We start from the raw sequence: 20,976 nt of genomic DNA, 5'->3' as shown, positions 1-20,976 counted from the left end.
TAAGCTAAGTTACTAGCTCCAAAACACGAAACATAACGCCAAAAAGAGTCACTTAAACTAATTACGGTGTATGAAAATGTGTAAATATATGATAAAACATGACATTTGGGATACTATTATTTTAGCCGTCTTTTGTTTCAAATAGATCTACTCAACGGCGAAATTTCTTGTGGCCTTGACCAATCCGTCCGAAGGGACAGGGTCACAGTCCACACCTTTTCACATAAATCAGACAGTTTTCATGTTTTCAATGTATTTTTGACAGTTTTCACTCTATGTATTTTTTTCCCTCTTTTATTGAAAGACTCTGGGACTGATTGAGTTGTCAAAAGAAAGACAACCGAAGCGAGCATTCCCCAAATTCCAATCTTCTCCAAGTCATTTTGTTCTTGGTTTAGGGCTCTGTTTGACAAGAAGGCGGACAAGAAGGTCGAATAAATTCACCTCTCCTCTCTCCCTCTCTCTCTCTCTCTCTCTCTCTCTCCCCCCTCTTGGTAAGAATCTCCCCCCTCCAGAGTCCACCAGAATCACTGCCACAAGAAGAAAGAAAGAAACAGTATATTTTGTCTTCTTCCACTGGTCTTCAAACCCTCAAACAGTATATTTTTGTCTTCTTCCACTGTTCTTCAAACCCTCTCTCTGTCTCTGTCTCTGTCTCTGTCTATATATATATATATGTCATTGCTTGCATTTTGTCCCCCCGCCACTCACAAAACAGGTCATCACTATTGCCATTTGGATATTTTCAACAAAAATGAAGAGGAAGACATGCAGCATTACTGTAGTGGTTACTCTTCTGTGTTGGGTTTCTGTTACAAGCAGGCCTTTTGCATCCTATGACGTTCCCCATCAAGAAGGTAAAAAGCTACTTGTACCATATTTCTCATGGGAGACTCTCAGCTGTTTCCGGGAATTTATCACCATATCTCTGTATTTCTCATCACTATATTTTCGGTTGTATGCTAGAATCCAGTCTTTTCATATAGTTATATGTTTACCCAAATACCTTTTCTTATAGCTAATCAAACAGAGAGAAACCAATATTCCCCAGGAGCCACCTTTGACTCAAAACAGGTACATCTTTGGTTCTCCATCTCTGGATATTATATGTGTATATATAACATATATTATAATATTTTTGTGTGTGTATATATATATATATATGTATGTGTTTGGGTGTATGGATAATTAGGGTTTGTCTTTAGGAAGTTGAGGAAGGCATGGAACAAAGAAAGTATAGAGGGCTGAGTAGGCTGGGGTCAAGACCACCAATTTGTAAGCACCTATGTGGAAGCTGCGAGCCATGTGTTCCAGTTCAGACACGCACAACCACTGACCACTTTGGAGTTCAATATACAAATTATGAGCCTGAAGGTTGGAGATGCAAATGTGGCTCTACTTTCTTCACTCCATAAAAAAAATTGTTCTGTTTCAAGCGGTTTTCCGGTATATGCTCCGGGACATAGGATACATGCGTGTACCGGAACATAGTAACATTTTCGCTAGCTATTTCAAACTTCAAGCTCTTGCTCTAAAGAGACTTGCGATGTGTAAACTGAAAATTTCGTTTTTGAATTTCTTTTAAGCTTTACACAGTTAGGAGTGTAGCTAGACACAGGCTATTTTGGAATTCCCCTTCTTCCTATCCTATCATTGAGATCTGAGGTTCGAGTTATTATCACTGTATAACTTATGACTAGTTCGATGTCAACTAATTGTAACTGATCTAATTGAATATTATTGTGTTAAAAAAAACCTGAGATGATTTATGCACAACGCTTTTTAATAAATATATATCGTGTCGATAAGGTATTTGATCTATTGTCAATTAACTTGTTAATAACAAAATGTATCAACCAACATGTTATTGATACATTAACAATGATATCAGTACAAACCCGACTTTTAATAAAAGACGGAACTTTCCAATTTTGCTCATATAAATAGTTTAATTTCCATGTAAGGTACAACTTTACATTACGTAAATAGATAGAGATAACCATTGGCCTTTCTTTCACTGAAATTATTGCCATTGAAAATTTCCAGTACGCATTTGGAATTATGTTCCTCACCCTCCAAACCAGTTAGAATTTAAAGAAAACTAATTCCAAATCGTCGTGGGGATGGAAAGGTGTATTGTTGGGGAGGCAAGGTTTGGTCCGTGGGATTCGATGGCGGGTTGGAAACGGTGAATCTAATAGGGTAGCTCTTAATTTAAGGGTGACTGAACTAATTGCTACGGATAGGCAGGGGTGGAAAAAGGAGCTAGCTGTTATGTTTGCACTCGAGGATGTGGAGTTGATTCAAACAATTCCCATTAGTCGATGTTGATGTGATGATAAACGAATTTGGCATTATACGAAGAATGGGATTTATTCGGTGCGCTCGGGATACTATGTAGCGATGGAGATGATGAAGAATGGTGAGTTTGGGCGTAAAAAAAAGGTGGGGGGGGGGGGGGGAGGGAAATGTCGAGTTTGTCTGATTGACAGTGGGGATGTGGAAGAAAACGTGGTCTTTTTTGGTGCCGAATAAAATTAGATTCTTTATTTGGACGGCCTGTCGAAAAGCGTTGGCAGTGAGGCATAATATGGAGCGACGGCAGATTCGGGTTGTGAATAAGTGTGAACTATGTGGTGCACCTAACGAAATCGAGGCTCACCTGTTCTTTGGGTGTGAATTTAGTCGTGCTTTCTAGTTTGGGACGTCTTTGCAAATTGATATGGCGTCTATGGGGGTGAATGATTTTATGGAGGGTTGGCAGAGGTTGGTAGAGCGATTGGATAAGGAGGTGGATGCGGAGTTGATAATGTAGCAGGTGGTGTTTGGTTTATGGCGAATTTGAAAGTGTAGGAATGAAGCTATATTTAATGGAAATAGAATCCTACCCCATGTTGCAATTGATTTATGGCAGCAGCAAGTCAGCGAGTTAAGGAGGCTATGGCAGTGGAGGCGGGGGAGAGGCAAAGGAGTAGGGACCCAAAGGTGGGTAGTAGTGAGACGGATGGGGTTGGGGGTGATGGATTCACATGGACGAAACCCCTCTTTTGCATTCTAAAGCTTACCTGTGATGCTGCATGGCGGAAAGCTACGAAGGTGAGTGGTGTGGGTCGGGTGCTCCGGGATACCAAAGCTTGTGGGAGAGGTGGGTAGGGAGAGTTTTGCTGCTGTGATTATGGCGGAGGCTGAGGCGATTAGGCAAGGGATGGAGATGATTATTGCTAGTGATGTTATGAAACCTGGGATTAGGTTGGCTATGGAATCAGACTCAAAAGGGTTGATCCAAATGATTAACAAGGAGGATGGCGAGCTTGTTCCAATTGGTGAAGTTTTGCCTTACCCTTCACAATCGTGCAACTCACTTGGTGGCGACACAAGTAGTTAAGTATGGGAGGAGATTTGACTAGGATGAGTTAGGTCCAGAGTTTCTTTTTAATATTTTAGTAGAAGATGCAAATGTAATCGTTTGTATTTAAATTCAATAAATTTCTATCTTTCGACAAAAAAAAAAAAAAAAAAAAAAAAATCCAAAACAAGAAAAAAAATGTCTTAGCGTAACAGTGCTTGTCTTTGTATTGTTTGTAAATTACAGTTTGACGTATATAGATTTGCGTGATAAAATGAAAAAGTAAAACTTTTATTTGTATATGTCAAACTGTTATTTGTATGTAAAAAATGTGTCATATATGAAGAACTTGAACATAAGTGTTCGACTACGTGCTTGTGTGCAAGGGCGGATGGAAAAAGGGACCAAGGTGCTCTCAGGACCATCCAAGTCTGAAAAATATACGTATGAAGGTCTTCGAATGACCCTCCAAATATTGGCACGGTCCCTTTTGTGCTTACTAAAATGTGTAGTGTAATGCATGCTAGGTATATCTTGGCATGTTGCGTCGACATCATTCTACAAATTCTCTCTATATCACTTATCAAATTGTTTTGGCATATGACGATATTTGTTGCAATGTGTATAATAAGCCTACCAAGTGAATAAAATGATTTTTTTTTTTTGTGCGCATTTCGCGCCCTGTTTATATCTAAAAAACTTTTATTTAATGTTGGGCCACAACGTTCAAATTTTGGATCCGCCACTGCTCGTGTGACACACTTGACAAATACAAGACATTTATCTAAAGTGTCTATCAAATTCCACATGTACGAAACCAAATATTTTATGCAAACTACAAATGTTGACATGTGAGTAACTCATAATTCAAGTGGTCTCTGCCCATCTAATGCCGCTTGTATTAAAAATGATGTACATTTTCTTAGTAAGTTCGATCGGTGTAAACAAAAGATTATGTAGTATTTGAAGAAAATAAAGTATGAAAGGCTCAGTAAATGGAGTGGGTGTCACGTTTTTCATGGGTAAGTCCGTCCTTGAAATTAAGAACATCCGACTCAAATCACACGCAGTTGGACCACATGTCAGAGTTCCTTCAGTTTTGTGTGAAAAAGTCGTGTCACATCACTCCCCAAACAATAAAAAAAAAAAAAAAAAACCAAAAACAAAAATTCTTGAATGCTATTAAGTTTCTTACTTATGTCAAGTATTTATATTTTATTTTATTTATATAACGATATTTACAGAAGAAGAAGAAATGAATTGATTGAGAACACCTCTATTTTTATATTGCAAAAGATATTTTCTATCTACGATTATTTGCTTGCTGCCATAAGCCAACAAGCCCTGCTGCAGCTTTTGCTTTTCCCCTTGTCCTTTTGTAATTTCAAATCCAAAAGTGCTTTTAACTCAACAAATAAAAGAAATTAAATAAAAATAATAATTCAGAAAAAGAACAAAAAAAAAAAAAAAAAAAAAAAAAAAAAAGAGGAAAAGGAGAATCCTAACCTAGATATCCAACAAGAAAGAACCCCGAGAGGGGCCAGCGCATCGCTGTCCGTACGAAATTTGTTTGCTTTGCTTTTGCATTATAATTTTATTTTCCCTTGCTTTGCTTTTATTGGATGGACAATCCGATGTCGTTGCGGTTGAGTCGGCCGACTGCCTTCTGCTGATGCGGGGTCGTTGTTGTTTTGATTTTTTGGAATCATCGTCCAATTTCTTCCCCATTTTTTGTAGTTTTTGTAATTTTAGGGTTAGGGTTTCGATTTCAACCGATTTGGGCTGCTTTGGAAGATATGGAGCCTCGCGTTGGGAATAAGTTTCGGCTCGGCCGGAAGATCGGTAGCGGTTCGTTTGGAGAGATCCATCTGGGTTTGTTGCTTCTTCATCTTCCTGTTAGTTGTGGATTTGTATGTGATTATGTATGTAAGTAGGTGGTTAATTGTGGATTTGAATTGCTTGTTTGCAGGTACAAACATTCAGACGAACGAAGAGGTTGCGATTAAGCTTGTGAGTGTTTTTCGTTGTTCCATTTCAGCTACGAGTTGTGATTTTTTATTATTTATTTTTGTGTGATTTAAATGCCCGTTTGCTTGCTTTTTACTTATGTGTTAATTTAAGTTTAATCCGTGGCCTGAGAATTGGTAAGAATGATTCTTTAAGTTCACGGTCTAGTTTTCGTGCTTCGGCTTTCACTTTGCGGTAGTAATGCCGAGGAATCAAACGTTTGCGGAACGACTAGGCCTTAGATCAATTGATTTTTCTGATGATGTTGACGCATTACTGCTAGGAGCTTGCTCTTCAGGCTATTTCCTCGTTATGGCCTGAGTTCCGTGCAATGTATTTGTTTGATTGATTGATTAGTATCTAGAAAATTATATTAGGAGGATCGTGTTTTTTTAGTAAATAGAGGTCTTCAAGTTTTGGTGGTGGTGTTGAAGTTTCCTTTTATGAACTGTTATTAGCGGGGTATGAAGCTAATTGTCTTGTTGTTTCTTGTACTTAGGAAAATGTGAAGACAAAACACCCTCAGCTGCTGTACGAATCCAAGTTATACAGGATCCTATCAGGAGCAAGTAAGTGAAACTGCTGCATTTTCTAGTTAATCAGCAGTTTCTGTTGCAAGTTTCTGCTGCAGGTTTTCTGATTTCTAAATTTGGTTCTTGCAGCTGGAATTCCAAATGTGAGGTGGTTTGGAGTTGAAGGAGACTATAATGTTTTGGTAATGGATTTACTGGGGCCTAGTCTTGAAGACTTGTTTAACTTCTGTAGTAGGAAACTTTCTTTGAAGACCGTTCTTATGCTGGCGGATCAAATGGTAGGTGTGAGTCAATGCACAATTGCACTTCATCGTATTGGTTTAATATATTTGTGGGGAAGATACCGACTCTTTCTGTGCTTGACATTTATTTCAGATCAGTCGTGTTGAATTTGTCCATAGTAAGTCATTTCTACATCGAGATATCAAGCCAGACAATTTTCTTATGGGCTTGGGAAGGCGTGCAAATCAGGTTCTCTCTTAATTTGGTGTACATGGTTTTGTAGGTCTATATATGCTTGTGTTTCAGTGCACATATTTCATATGCCAATGAATCTATATTAATACGGTAATTGATTTTTCGTTATACGTAGGTGTACATGATAGACTTTGGTCTGGCTAAGAAATACAGAGATAGTTCAACCCGTCAGCATATTCCTTATAGGTGAGATGATGCTTGTTTTTCTGTGTTCTCTAATATGGTCTCCGAATATGATCCTAGAGAAATATAGCAGTAAACTAGAAATGGACTTGCACTACGAGATTTGTAGTTGATGTTATAACTTAACCAAGTCATATTATCATTGTACATCGGCATGAATGGTGCAGGGAAAACAAGAATTTGACTGGAACTGCAAGATATGCAAGTTTCAATACTCACCTTGGAATTGGTATGTCTTAGACTTTAGTCTTTGTTTTTGCCCTTTGTATCCCTTTTAATGTACTTTTGTTCAGTTAAATCCACCATCTGGTTTATTGACATTGATTTAGAAATTCTTTTATGACATTCTGCGGTTTGTAGAGCAAAGCCGGAGGGATGACTTAGAATCTCTTGGTTATGTCCTTATGTATTTCCTTAGAGGAAGGTGATTATTTCTGAAGGCCCTTTTTTTTTTTTTTTTTTTTTTTTTTTTTTTTTTTTGTTTGTTGTGGTGCTATCTGTTGATGTTTTGTTTAATAGTTCTTTTTGCCTTTAGTCTTCCTTGGCAGGGACTAAAAGCGGGAACTAAGAAACAGAAGTATGAAAAAATTACTGAAAAAAAGGTTTCTACTTCAATTGAGGTATGATGCTTGTGAATGTTAATGTGGTTGTATACAATTCAGGCCTTATGTGTCGCATATTATGACTAGAGATTTCACAGGCGTTATGTCGGGGTTATCCGAAAGAGTTTGCTTCATACTTCCATTACTGTCGCTCACTACGGTTTGATGATAAGCCAGACTATGTTTATTTGAAAAAAATATTCCGGGATGTCTTCATTCGTGAAGGTTTGAATTCTATTGTCATTACAACGAGCATTGTAAGAGGATTTCTACATTACAGTGAGCGTTCTATTTACACTGATTGTATCCGTTGGGTTTTGCTTCAGGCTTCCCGTTTGATTATGTGTTTGACTGGACAATATTGAAGTATCAGCAATCACAGCTGGCTGTTCCTCCAACCCGTGCCCTTCCCGGTACTGGAACAAGTTCTGGAATGCCCCATGCCGCTGTTAATGCGGACAGACTCGCAGGTACGTTGTTTAGCATTGCTCTAGATGAATTTAAAACAGCATTCTTATAGGTAAGTTTATTCGTCACAGCTAGAGGATGGTGGTGTTTGGAGATTACCACATGTTTTTTTCTCCTATTTGTTTATTTTAAAATTTGACTTGTCCGTATGTTAATATATAAATTTAAGGAATTCTTTGTTCACTTTTGAGTTCGACAACTTATTACTAAAGGTTTTCTGATATCTGGGTGTCATTTCTCCTATATTAGCTTTGCATTTTCTAACATTTTACTTCACGGCTTCCATATAGATGAGGAAGATGGGCGGCCAACTGGTTTAAGATCATCGGATGCCTCTCAGCGGAGAATACCTGGACCGGCGCTTAATTCATTGAGCCTTTTGAGGCAGAAGAATCCAATTGCTAATGATGCTTCATTAACTAGAGAGGTGAGATGTTTGGAATGCATTATTTATGGAATTGAAATCCTTTTTGCAGGGTTATAACGGAATAGTTGAGTGTTTATTCGTATGTCTTGAGTCTTGACCCACTTAAGGACGGCCCTACGTTCAATAAAGTTTGCTTTTATGCCTTGTGACAACAATCTCGTCCATGGTTGGGCCTTGCAGACGTCAAATAGCAATATGTATGGCCGGTCAGCCGGATCATCAAGGAGAGTTGCTGTTTCTAGCAGCCGCGATGCATTTGGCAGAAGTGAGTCTGACATTCGCCCTCGAACAACCGATGCTAGCCCTGGAGGACACAGAATTTCAAGTGGTCGAAGAAGTTCACCAGTCGAGTCATCGGACCCCACCCGGAGACATACATCTCAAACGGGGAACTACGAGACTACCGTTAAAGGCGTCGAAGGTCTGCATTTAGATTAGGGGTGGTTTTGGTTTGGTAACTGATCCGAAATGGGCTTACTGGAAATTGAACCGAACCGAACCAAACAGTTAGGGAAGGAAAAAAAACCGAAACCGCACCGATTATTTTAGTTTACCGAAATTTGGGTCAGTTTCGGTAAAGGCCTATTTTTTCAGCCCATATTTGATGGGCTTCTAAATTTATGTTGCTTTTCAGCCTAATTTTGTTGGGGTTTTGAATCTTTTCAAATTTTTTGCCAATTCACGTACAAAATTCTACCACCTGAGCTTTGTTGACAATTCACATGGACTCTGCCACTTTGCTTCAAAACATTGGCACAATTTTGAGTTTTCCCTGCCCTTTTCCATTTCCACAAAAGCACACTCAATGCATCGGCACGCAGACCGGAGACGACAAACTAGCGAGCTAAGGATGCAGAATACCGGAACAGTCATCGCTAAATTGTACAATCGTCGATATTCTCTCTCCTTCGCCCGACTGCTCTCGAATATAACTACGATAAACATGAAATTGAATTACTAAAATGAGGTACGCCCTAGGATATTTTAACGATGACTTAATTGGGGAAACAAGGATGTCACAGGGAGGCAGCCAACTGAGCTCAGTTGGTACGAGAAAATGTATCCGGAAAGCTAAAAGCTTACTCACTGCCACCGAACAAGATCAATGACAATGACGAACCAATTTGCAATGCTGTACGCTATTTCTTTGTGATTTTCCCGGAAATCTTTCTTCAGATAATGCATTAGGCAAGGGTTTGCATACATGTCGGAAATCGGAAACAGTTCCGAAAAGCATGACAAAGAAGGAGGTAACGAAGATCATATCAAGTTGACAACAAATAATAATAGGCTATTTAGTTAAAATGGTTACTGAAATTGGCATAACTGCTCTTTTTGGTCTCTGAGATTTAAAATCCATTGAAGTGGTTCCTGAAATTGTTTAACGTCAATCATTTTGGTCATTCCGTGAAAAATTTCTGTTAAATTGAAGGTATTTTTGTCAAATCAACATCTCTACTTGAACTTGTGGTTTCTTCAATTTAACAGAGATTTTTTTCTGAGAATGACCAAAATTATTGACAATGAACAGACTATTTATATATATATATATATATATATTTTTTTTTTTAACAAACGATGTTATCTATAATAAGAGAGTTTTTTTTTGGGGGGGGGGTTTAAGATTACTAAGGAATTTTAAAATGACGGAAATTGAATTGACGAGATTTTATTTTTTAGAATTTATAAATTTTCTCATTTGGTTAACCTAAAAGAACAATGAAATTGAATACGGAATTTGTTATTTTAAGCTCTCAATCATATAAATTGGGAAATGACACCTACTTACATGGAATTTAAAATTAAGAATTGAAGGTCCCAAATTCCAGGTTTTTTTCCAACAAAAATTCTAAATTCCTATGTTTATGAATCCAAACAAGAGAATTTGTGCATGCCAATTTACAAATTCAGACTTTTATCTAAATTCCAAGTTTATTTTTCTCTTCCAAACATAGTATAAGCCTCACAATGAGATGTGGTTCAAATTCGCATTTGGTAAGAATAGAACCTAATGCCTTTCACTTACCAATGAACAAGGATACTATTAGACCGTAGTACTAAGGCCTAGTTTGGTACTGAAGTGATTCTGAAAAAAGCTGAGAGCTGTTTTTGTGTTTGGTAAACATTCAGCTTCAGCTTTTTTTCACAGTTTTGGGTGAAAAAAAGCAAAAAACAAGAAGCTGAAAAACCCAGCTTTGAAAAATCGGTTTTTTTTCACATCTGTTTTTACATAAAAGTTTACTAAACACTATAATACTGCTTTTTAATTCAAAATCACTTTTACAAAAAAGTTTACCAAACACTCTGCTGCTTTATTTCACAGCTGCTCATTCTTACAGCACAGCAGAAGCAGTTTTTTTTCAAAGCACAACAATACCAAACCAGCCCTAAGTGGCTCTATTAATTTTAAATCTCATGAACCAAATCAACTAATTGAGGACTTTATGCCTATCTCAGACCAAAAACCTACCATAATATTACCGGAAATCGAATACGGAATTCATATTTCAGAACCTCATTCACACCTCCTCCTTGAGGTGCATGGGAGATTAACAACGCTAATTTAGTTATATGATGCCTAGAAACTAATTTCATACAAAAATATTATGAACCACCAAAAAGGCTTACATTAAATTTATTTATATAATTTTCAGATTACCAAAAATACACAATATACAAATATTCATAAAAAAATCACATTACAACTTCATAATTTCCAACACAAACACTCCGATTTTACAAATTAATAACACCGAGCATAACTTAAACAATTGAAATAAATAAATAGTGGTACGAATTTATATAATATATATTCAGAAATGATGATTACCGCCCATAGACGACTCTATTACATGTTTCCTTGAGCCACCGGAAGCTCTTCCGGAGCGACCCTTTGAGCTTCCCTTCCACCGTATACACCTTATAACTCGCCACCCTCTTCTTCCTCTGCAGCTCCGGATCGCTCAGGCTCCAGCTCTTCGTCGCCGACCCGTTCGCCGACTTCCCCTTCCTAATCTTCTCGCCGTTGTTTCCCGCCTGGCTTTGCTGCTGCTGCCGGTGCACAGAGGTCGCGTAGGAGGCGCTGTAGCACCTGAGATCCTGCATCCCATTGACCCCCGACGAAGCGGGTCCCGCCGACCCGCTGCCGCCATTGTAGCTCTCCATCTGCGACGTTCCGTGACCGCACGATCTGGATCTGAAATCTTCCATTGAGAATTCACTTAGCTCACACTGTCCCTCTCTCCCTACTTTCTCTCTCTCTGGACTCTGGAGCTCGTCCACTGCAGTGGATAATAGATTGTTTGAATTTGGCAGAGAGGAGGGAAGATAATCTTTGGGATCGTGGTTTGTCGCAGAACAATGTTTATTTATTTATTAGGAATTTTTAATGATATTTTTGCTTTCTTATTATATTTAAAGATTGAATGGTGTACTACTCCTGGCGTCTTCTCCGCACTGGATTTTTTTTCACTTGAAAACGATTTTCTTGTACCATTCATTTTTTAAAAGGGAGTTTTAATGAAAAGTTTGTAATATTGTTTATTTTAACGAAAAATCATATTTTTACATTAAAAAGTCAAATCTAGTACTATTCATTTTACTTTTTATTTTGTCCTTATCGTTAAAACTCAAAAAATTGAAACCCTTTTCATTAGTTTTCCTTTTTTAAAATTCATTCCTTCATTGGTGTTACATTAATAATCAAAGGAAAAATAAATACCATTCTTTTTTCAAAACTCATTTTAGGCATTCCCATGACTACGGAAAGAATTTACATGAAATAAGGTAACCGCTATGTGAGGTTCGTTGTTTAATAATGCATTGTCATATGTATATTTTTTTTCACATGACATATATTATTGAATTAAGACGTTATATGGCTGTATACCCCATCCCATATAAATTTGTTATCATCATGATCGCAAAATTCTGTTATAACTAATTTAGATAAGTTTTTGTTTTCAACCAAAAAATAAATAATAAAAAAAAAACTATTTTAAAGTGCTAATAACAATTCTTAAAAATAAAAATGCGACCCAATAAATCAGAAGACTGTTTTCAAGTGTTTACGGGCTTGTTTAACGCTTTTAGTTTTTGAATTTAAAAAACACTTGAAGTACTTCCTACAAGAAGCACAAATTACTTCTTGCAGAATGCACTTTAATTGTTTTTTCAAAGTTCACTTACAATTTTACTAAAGATTAGTTCAAATAATACTTATACTAAAAGCGCTTTCAGCCTTTTTAAAAGCACTTTTAAACAAATCTTATAATTTTTTATTGAGTGCGCATGCAGAATATCATGAAAATCATGTTGAAGTCGCGTTACATCAAAGATTCGAGATGTAGACCTTTCTTTCGACCCAAAGAAAAGAAAAAGAGATGTAGACATTTCAAGGTGGGGGTATATGATATAAGGGTGGGGACTGGGGGATGATATTGAAACCATTTCTTCAAAGGGAATTGTTATTCGCACTCCAAAAATCTCATTTTACACTCTAAATTTTCTATAAATAGAAAGAAAATTACACTTATGAGGAGTGTAAAATGAGATTTTTGGAATGCTAATAACAGTTCCCTTCTTCAAATTTCCCAACTAAATATATACCGCAAAAACTAAACCAGGAGAAGACAGTCGTGACTCTACTCACTGTTAGAGAAAGATATTCAAAATTGTAAATAAAATCAATTGAATTAAAAAAAATATATAAAAAAAGATGAAAAACGTATGGAACACGAAAACGTTGAAACCAGAGGAAGCAGTTTAAGTAGTTGCCTTGGACGAAGGAGGAAAGCCGGCTTATCGGAAGGCAACACCGCTTCCAGAGCGATTCGATCCATACTTAGACAGACTAAAACTTCAGTCGAGTTTCCCTTTCCGATTCATCAAGTCGTGGTAATACAGAAGCAGGCACATCGGTTGACCAAGAATGCAAAAGATGAACCAGAAGATCATATTTCCCACCTGGAAAAAAGATTCAAATAACACGATTAAAACATTACCGGTATCGAAATGGTATGAATTTGGATCTGTTGTGAAGTTTGGCGTAAGTGGATGAACAGAACTCAGACATGTAGAAAGTATATGTGCCCTCAACAATCCATAGAGCACGAACAGAGTACCGGAACTAGTTAAAAAAAATTAAAGGCCTACAGGTACTATTATTGCGGGTTTTACTTTCGAATATGTAGAATTTGGGGGTCATGGAAATTTCTTAGAAGAAACTAAGAACGATACATTATACCCCTATCCCTCCAGCAGGACTGCTCCAGGTATTTAATTCTCTCTAGAAACTAAATATTTAACTGGTGGCTAACGCCCAACTAAGTAGGCAAAACTATGCTACATTAATATGAGTTTTCTGCAAAAGTATGTTTTAAAACAAGGACATACCATCGAGTTTCTGAATTTATTTTGCAGGTAATTTGTGATCAAGACAAGTGGTACCTGTGACGAAAACGCAACAAAAGAAAATTAGGACCATTGATCATCAGTATGAGTAGGACTCATAAATGTGGCAAGCAAACTAACATGTTCTTGCCTGGAACATAATTCCGATAAAAGCCCACAACTTGAAAATGTGGCAGGGAACAGCTATGCATAGCTGGAGACAAGTCAAAAAATATTGGATAAGATAATAGAAACACAAACAGCCATGCAAGGTTCATTGTAGAAAAAAGCCATGACAATTCAGATCCGAGTAAGACACAAAAGGGAAAATATTTCAGATGACCCCCAGATAATGTTTCATGTGGAGTTTGCATTGGTGATCACGATGAGGAGCTCTGGTTCTAATAAAATTATATATTTCCATGCTCAAACTTAGTCTTTAGCCTTTGGCCCAAATCAAATGTTAAGAGTTCATATTGCGATTACCTAAAGACATCGGAATTCGTTCTTACGTGTATGGGTATTCTACTATTGTATGGTAATCAGGAGTGTTTGATCAGCAATACCTTTCAATAAACAATGGTAGCATAACCCTTCAAGTTTGTGCTTGATAGCAATTACTTTATAAAAGCAAATTACCAAGTGTGCACATTCCTGGGTGGTGTACATCTAAATAGCTTAAGTCTTGGTTAAGTACTAAGATGATGATTCGCTTGATTCAAATGACATGCTTCAAAGCCATTATTTCAGTTTCAAATCCTATAAGTCGTTCTTATAATCATGACACCGTGTCAAATTCCAGAATCCCACTTTCTACCAACAATCACGTTCGAAAACGAGAGAATGCTAATTCTCATTATGGACAACAGAATATGATGAAGGGAGGAGCAATAGAATAGTCCTTATCCTGAGGGAAAGGGTCACTAAATAACAACATTAAACTCACAGAAACAAAGCAAATACCTCATGAAATACGGCAGATACTAGGAAGGCGATTACGATGGCAACTCCCTGAATTCAAAGAAAGAAAAGAAAAACAAATTAGTTTTGTACTTTATAAAACAAATTAAATGTACATCCATCACGCATCACTTCATATTGAAATAAAGAGAAATTAGATACCTTGGGTACTCCATGACGTAGGCATGGAAAATAGATATGGCGAACCATCCATTTATGAACAGGCTGAAATGAATACACCCAATTAGTATTACACTTTCACTTGGGCATTAGCACAAATGAAAACTACAAGACCACAAGCGCTCTTTCAAATAAGTCAATATATACTTATATATTTATATACACAACTTTAAGTCTTCATTGCATCCAGCTGCCTCGTGAATAAGGCGAGCGAGAAAGAGAGGGGTTGTTATCATTGTAAAATGTAAACAACAGATACCATCTAACTACGTTTTGTCATTACATGGCAGCTTTGATGACAATGAAATTGGGCTTATACAGCCTCTTTTCAGGCTTATAAGTTATAACGCTTATTAAATGATAATGCTAATACACCTATTCTTTGATACAAATTCAAACACATTAAAATCCAAACTCACTAGAGTCCTATAAGCAACTTAGATTCAAAATGAATATCGAATAAAAGTCAAAACAATAATTTATCGTAGTACTTTAAAGTATATGAGAAAAGATAACAACAGAATTAGAGTTAAACATATATACCATATTCCACATTCTCCAATACTGATGACAGCCACCAGAAGACCCATGCAACAAAAGTAAACAGTAAAAAGTTTCAATTAAGCAAGGAGCTGTAATAATATAACCTAAGAATAAATTGCATATAACATAAAACGCACCTCCTCAACAGTTTTTGCATTCCACCAATCTTTATAGAACTCCCGATCACCAAAACAAAGCAGCTCAGCAAGTATATTTAACCTATATTTATAACACTGGATGTAAGCATAAACTCAAAACTGAAATGAAAGTGCAAACTTAGAATAACAAGTATCTTCCAAGCAGCTATAGAGACATCAGAAAGAAAAAAAGGAGGATGATGAAACAAGACGTACCAGAGGTGGAAAAAGCAATAGAACATGCATAGCCACACATATAAATTGGGAACTGAAAGCTTCAAAACCCTCTCTATGGCATATAACCAGTCCCCCTTCAAAGGATGTTTTGAATTCTTGACAATCGGGTTAATGTACTGCAAAATATACACATGGCAGAATTCATCAATGACCAAAATGAAATAAAAGAGCATTAAAAGCTTGTTGAAAACAATAAATACCAACTTACTTGTTCTACTATAAATCCCATCACTCCAGTAAAAATGATCAACTTCACAAGTTGACGAAACACCCAACCTTTTCGAACACATGCTGTGCGAGGGTAACTAGTCTGAAACAAGGGTCAGATAAATAAAAATGAAATTCATTTCTCCATTAATCATGTAATGTACAAGTTAATCTCATATGATAAGAACCACAAATTAAAGACTAAAACATGAATTAGCATTCTTCCAATTAAGGATGCCAATAATATACCGTAAGAAAATAATCATATTGTTTTCTGATGATTCATTTAATATCATTTTAAAATGAGAAAAAATAATTTAGCCATCTTCGACCTACATACTAATTAAACAATAATGAGTCGTGAAAATATAAGAGTTACAAAGAAAATTAAAGCAGAATTCAAACATGTAACGGCAAAACTCACAACACCAGGTTGGAGCAAATATGAAGTTTAAGAGACCGCATGACAGTCTATAAATGAGGGAAAATATTTGTTCAGTTTGTAACAAATGCGATATTCTCATTCATTTTTAAAACAGGCAAAGGAAAGGCCAACACATACAAGAAAAGGTGACTTAAACTGACTAAAGCATCAAAACTCAAAAATTTGTTCTTTCTGAATAAGGATTGACGGATAAGAAAACCTAGGTTAATTTATGAAATAGTAGTGCAATTACCTGGTAACATAATGTTGGAGCGACCATAAAGTATGCCAAATTTTTTAAATTGTTACTATGAGGGTACTCTGTATTCAGAGAACTAGGTGTGGCATCCCCCTGCAATCAGTCAAGGACTTCAAGAATTAGAAAACAATCATTTATTAAGGACAAATCGTTGACGAACATTAAACATCTCCTCGAGGAAGAAAACATCTATTAAGATTTAGGACCTTTTTAAACTTTCTTCAAACTTCATATTTAATCTAAAAAGCGGGAAAGGAAAAGACAATATTCACTGTTAAATAAAAACCTTATTCACAGGTTCATAGTTACCTTCTCAATTGCTTTGTGAAGTGCTCTCATATCATAGTTTGTGTGCACATAAGATACGAGTTTTAACCACACGATGCAAGCAAAGAGCATCAACGCAACACCAAATAAAACTGCAGAATCACACCTGCAGAAATGAAGTAAATCAAATAAATGCAACATTTTCACTGCTATTCACATATTAGCCAGCTAAAAGATGTCATCAATCAATTTCTTTTTAAACAGCCTTTCCTATTACATAAAGACACAATCTTTCAGGCAGTATTTCCATCCAATGTCAATTTCAGCTTAAGTACTTATCCCCTCAAAGAAGTTTCTAAGATCTCCACAGAAACAAGCATCTTTCAAGAACTGGGACAAGATTGCAAATCCAGAAAATACGCCAATAAATGAAAAGCACCGAAATACATGTCATGGCACCGAAATACATGTCATGGACTAGAAACGAGAATGTAACAGTGAGAGTTCAAACCCAAATCCTCCAATCAGCACCATGGCCAAAATACAATAACTAGTTACACCTCCTACTAATACCAAAAATCGGGGAATGCAACTAATGGAAACTTAAAATGCAGTGAATTCAAACTGACCTGAGAATCACCACAACCGGATACAAAATTGAAGTAGTTGTAATGACTATATGAAGAGAAACAACAGCCTGCAATGCCAGACAAAGAAATTCAGATTTCAGATACAGAGTTGCGGAGACCTATTTTTTTAAGCAGTACAAAATGAGTTTCTCACAGCTTCAGATATACACTTTTGTTGCACTAACTTCTCAACTACAAAGGCCGCAAGTGGAAAGATAGGAAGAGTAAGGCTGCAAGTCAAAGAACAAAGAAGCCGAATAAATTTCCCACCACTTGTAATTCAAAGATGGTAACGATAATTAAGTAATTATTAAACCAAACACCGTATCGAAGCATAATAAAAGGAAACATTACCCGCACATAAAAAGTGGCCAATCTCGCAATGATCTTGAACTAAACCAGAAACCAGTTTTAATTAACCAACCATACTGCAACAATAATTGAACAGTCAGAAATCTCTATAAATGTCCGTAAAACAACATTACCAAAGGGCGTAAAATTAGCCGAAAAAACAAAGGACGCGGGCACATGGCAAACCTTCATTAAATTCTCGATGATTAGCCGGCTGTTTACAGCAACAAGTACTACTATACACAGATTGATGAGACCTGCATGGCTCTGCAAAGTGCAAACCAAACAAAAAAGATCAAAGTTTGCAATTAGCATCTCCTTCAAGCTCCAAAGAACGCTAAAAGACAAAAACTTGTTACCCGGCAAACATATTTTCATTACTGGTAATTGAACGGATTAACGACACTAATTACAAGTGAAATTAAGCAAGTCTTAAATACCTGTCTGAAGATGGCATCAGAGCTGAGAGGGCTCTCCTTAACTCTCCGATGAGCCGGAACGGACGGCCGATACGCGAATTTCACAGCCGAGGGATCACCGCCCCGATCATTCTCGCCCAGTCCCTTCTTGTCTTGAACAGCATTGACGGACTCAGCCGAGCCGTCAGAGCCTCCAATACGGCCGTTATCGCCTCCGCCGCCGATCTTGGCGCCAACCGAGTCATCACCGCCGGAGTCCCTAACCAAATCGTTCAAGGAATCGGATTCCGCCACGGTGGAGGCCGAGGGTCTGCGGCGTAGCGTATGGTTGAGATCTGAGTCCGCGCGGGGGCTTGTGGTGGCGCCTGCGATGACTACTGCCTCAGGCGAATCCGCCATCGCCATGACACAACCGCCAATATATATGTAAATTATATGTAATATATGTTTTCCCAGAGAGGTGAAGAAAGAGGGAGAACAGAGAGAGAGAGATTTCAGAGTATAAATGGGGTGCGAGATTTCAGAGAGTTCCTGCAGAGAGAGAGGGAGAGAGAGATTTCAAATGGAAAAAGATAAAGAGGAAGAATAAATGGGGTGCGAGAAAATTCGCGAAGTGGCGGTGAATGACAGGGAAAGTTGAGCGGTCTTTATATAATAAGCAACAAAAAAACACAGAGGGAGGGGAGAGAGAGAGAGAGAGAGAGAGAGCTGGCGATTGCAGGTATGATGACGAAGCGATGATGTCAGAGTGGGGGAGGGAGGGAGCAGGGGCGGTAGAAGGGGGGAAAAATGACAAGCGGACGGTTAACGAAAAACAGTATCGTCGTGTTAAGAGTGTGACAGGGAGAGGAAGGAAGGCAGGAATCTGCAGACCTGGTCCCGTGGAGCCTTGTGCATACAAACCGTTTCCCCGTCCTTCCTTTCCTTGGCTCCCGCTACTTCCCAACCCAAATTAAGTAATTTAACTATTAAATTAACAAAACCAATAATATCATGAGAATAAGTTTGTAGACAAAATTTATAAATTATATGATTTGTCAGCGATAGAAATGTGTACATTTATTAACGCTTAAGTACTAATTCAACTCAATCATTTATACTAAAAATAAAGTACTAACTCAATCATTAACTTCTATATCATTTAATTTACAAAATTTTGTCTAAAAATTTAGTATCCCTAGCATAATCTAAACAAAATAGGTTAGCTTAAGTAAATCTTCAAAATATTTACGAAATTGTCGATACTACCTTCTAAATATATAAAATAAAATTAAAAAAAAAATCAAATATCAATTAGAAGGTGTGAATGCAAACTTGACTCTATATCAGTGAGTTGATGTACACACCTTATTGTCAATTTTCACCGAAAACAACCGATATTAATGGACATGGATCCTCTCCGAATCCATTGGTTCTAATCCACCAAGTCACATCATCTGGCCCATTGAAATTTGATCCAACGGCTAAAGTTATTATAACTTTTAAAGTGAACCCTTTTTTTTAGCTATTGAATTAAATTTCAACGGTCTAGATGATGTGACTTGGTGGATTAGAGCCAATGGATTCAGAAAGGAACTATATCCGATATTAAAATATCCATCAATATTTTCATAAAGTCGCATATTAATATTTTACTATATCCATATTTCAAACACTTTTAGGTTAGCATCGAATTAAAAGATGCTGATTTTTATTTTTATTTTTATATGGGAAAGTACATCGTGAGATTAGAATAAATATTTGTGCAAGGATGTCCAACTGCAACCTTGCTCTCTTAATGTTCTCATTTTGAGGATATGTGAGAATCAAATGCATATTAACCACAAGATTATATCATTTTAGATTCAATGGCTTAAAATATTTGACAACTTAATCAAGCAAAACCAACTTAAAATCTGCAAACCATTAGAAAACTCATTTTCTTGTTTTGCTTTATTATGTTACCAAATATTTTTAGCTCTTGGATATAAATTAATATAATTTTGTGACTAATAATGCATTTGTCCTCACAAGTCCTCAAAATGAGGACCTTATGAGAGCAAGACTCCGACTATGTGTATACATACTATGCCTCTTAGCAAGAGACCCTCTGCAGTAAGAGACATTTTTGAATGCTCTGAACTATCCGGTACATAAACGTTTTAATTGTTAAATTTTAGGTCTCATTCAGTGTGAAATTTTTCTTACCATTCATCAACTATCTTCTCCATCTAAAATTTCTTACGTCATTTAATATTACGATTTAGTAATGTTTTTTTCTACTTGTAATTATAGGCATTAAGGTTCTACCCTTGGTCACTTCCGTAGCAATGATTATGACTAGACAATTATGTTGTTTAGCCAATTAGCAGAAGCTTAGAGTAAAACCCCAGGAATAATGCTTTTTGTGGGTCTTGATTTCGTCATCGCATTGCCTTCCATCCAATTGATGCCTTAATCCTAATACATTAATAATATAATTATTGACCAAAAAAGAGACTTTAATAATAATATTGATAGAAAGCGACAAAAGGGAGGTACATGTAAAATCAAAACGCGGTTATGTCATTGTCGTTTCATATTAGAGTCAAAGGCCCGGTTCCAAGAAGCAAGTTAAAAAGGCCGACACCGCAAACTAGATGTTGACTCCACAATTATGGTAAAGCTTAAAGACAGATTAACAGTCTTTCTTCTTCCTTAATTAAACAAGGAAATAAGAGGATGCCGAAGATTAAGCAAAACGAAATTTTCTTACTTCTTCTCTAAGGAAACAAAGAAAATGCTTTCACTTTGCACGTGTTACGACTGTGATTTAAAAGTAAGAAGAAACAACTCTTCTCATGCAAAGAGCCAACCGGTGTAATACATATTTACCCCAACCCGCTTTGACAATACATTATCACCATAATTTGCACGGATAGTTAGGAGTCATTGTTACAGAAAGGCTTGC

The 20,976-nt window shown here is 36.8% G+C and overlaps 4 protein-coding genes across 4 annotated transcripts; 2 read left to right on the top strand and 2 right to left on the bottom strand.

The window, feature by feature from the left end:
- The first annotated feature begins 668 nt into the window (after positions 1-668).
- Positions 669-1,828, top strand: LOC137734605 (EPIDERMAL PATTERNING FACTOR-like protein 8). Its single transcript, XM_068473848.2, has 3 exons — positions 669-857; positions 1,019-1,074; positions 1,206-1,828. The coding sequence occupies exons 1-3, from the start codon at positions 755-757 to the stop codon at positions 1,413-1,415; spliced, it is 369 nt and encodes a 122-aa protein (XP_068329949.2). The 5' UTR covers positions 669-754; the 3' UTR covers positions 1,416-1,828.
- A 2,876-nt stretch (positions 1,829-4,704) lies between these two features.
- On the top strand, positions 4,705-8,742 carry LOC137736035 (casein kinase 1-like protein 1). Its single transcript, XM_068475380.2, has 13 exons — positions 4,705-5,218; positions 5,316-5,356; positions 5,853-5,922; positions 6,016-6,164; positions 6,262-6,357; positions 6,479-6,549; positions 6,714-6,775; positions 6,907-6,970; positions 7,082-7,166; positions 7,247-7,373; positions 7,475-7,618; positions 7,907-8,043; positions 8,224-8,742. The coding sequence occupies exons 1-13, from the start codon at positions 5,143-5,145 to the stop codon at positions 8,479-8,481; spliced, it is 1,380 nt and encodes a 459-aa protein (XP_068331481.2). The 5' UTR covers positions 4,705-5,142; the 3' UTR covers positions 8,482-8,742.
- A 1,925-nt stretch (positions 8,743-10,667) lies between these two features.
- Positions 10,668-11,395, bottom strand: LOC137724519 (uncharacterized). The gene has a single exon (XM_068463284.2). The coding sequence runs from the start codon at positions 11,251-11,253 to the stop codon at positions 10,870-10,872; it is 384 nt and encodes a 127-aa protein (XP_068319385.2). The 5' UTR covers positions 11,254-11,395; the 3' UTR covers positions 10,668-10,869.
- Positions 11,396-12,660: 1,265 nt separating this feature from the next.
- On the bottom strand, positions 12,661-18,998 carry LOC137749079 (diacylglycerol O-acyltransferase 1A). The gene is made up of 16 exons (XM_068489253.2): positions 18,069-18,998; positions 17,815-17,895; positions 17,632-17,705; positions 17,432-17,507; positions 17,278-17,345; positions 16,691-16,814; positions 16,376-16,474; positions 15,700-15,801; positions 15,471-15,607; positions 15,255-15,336; positions 15,118-15,138; positions 14,557-14,619; positions 14,398-14,445; positions 13,586-13,648; positions 13,438-13,491; positions 12,661-13,008 (listed from the first exon to the last, which is right to left on the bottom strand). Exons 1-16 carry the CDS (start codon positions 18,450-18,452, stop codon positions 12,904-12,906), a joined length of 1,581 nt encoding a protein of 526 aa, XP_068345354.2. The 5' UTR covers positions 18,453-18,998; the 3' UTR covers positions 12,661-12,903.
- Positions 18,999-20,976: the final 1,978 nt, after the last annotated feature.

This window comes from Pyrus communis, chromosome 15 (genome assembly GCF_041283825.1).
Source record: "Pyrus communis isolate YQ-2024b chromosome 15, ASM4128382v1, whole genome shotgun sequence".
Taxonomy (NCBI): Eukaryota; Viridiplantae; Streptophyta; class Magnoliopsida; order Rosales; family Rosaceae; genus Pyrus; species Pyrus communis.
This window is presented reverse-complemented; position numbering and strand designations above follow the sequence as displayed.

Coding starts and splice junctions, on each gene's coding strand:
- LOC137734605 (XM_068473848.2), top strand. CDS start 755: ATGAAGAGGAAGACATGCAGCATTACTGTAGTGGTTACTCTTCTGTGT. Junction 858..1,018: donor TGACGTTCCCCATCAAGAAG/GTAAAAAGCTAC, acceptor CTTTTCTTATAG/CTAATCAAACAGAGAGAAAC. Junction 1,075..1,205: donor CCACCTTTGACTCAAAACAG/GTACATCTTTGG, acceptor GTTTGTCTTTAG/GAAGTTGAGGAAGGCATGGA.
- LOC137736035 (XM_068475380.2), top strand. CDS start 5,143: ATGGAGCCTCGCGTTGGGAATAAGTTTCGGCTCGGCCGGAAGATCGGT. Junction 5,923..6,015: donor CAGGATCCTATCAGGAGCAA/GTAAGTGAAACT, acceptor TGGTTCTTGCAG/CTGGAATTCCAAATGTGAGG. Junction 8,044..8,223: donor ATGCTTCATTAACTAGAGAG/GTGAGATGTTTG, acceptor TGGGCCTTGCAG/ACGTCAAATAGCAATATGTA.
- LOC137724519 (XM_068463284.2), bottom strand. CDS start 11,253: ATGGAAGATTTCAGATCCAGATCGTGCGGTCACGGAACGTCGCAGATG.
- LOC137749079 (XM_068489253.2), bottom strand. CDS start 18,452: ATGGCGATGGCGGATTCGCCTGAGGCAGTAGTCATCGCAGGCGCCACC. Junction 15,608..15,699: donor TGGGATTTATAGTAGAACAA/GTAAGTTGGTAT, acceptor TATATTTTGCAG/TACATTAACCCGATTGTCAA. Junction 14,446..14,556: donor TACGTCATGGAGTACCCAAG/GTATCTAATTTC, acceptor CTTTGAATTCAG/GGAGTTGCCATCGTAATCGC.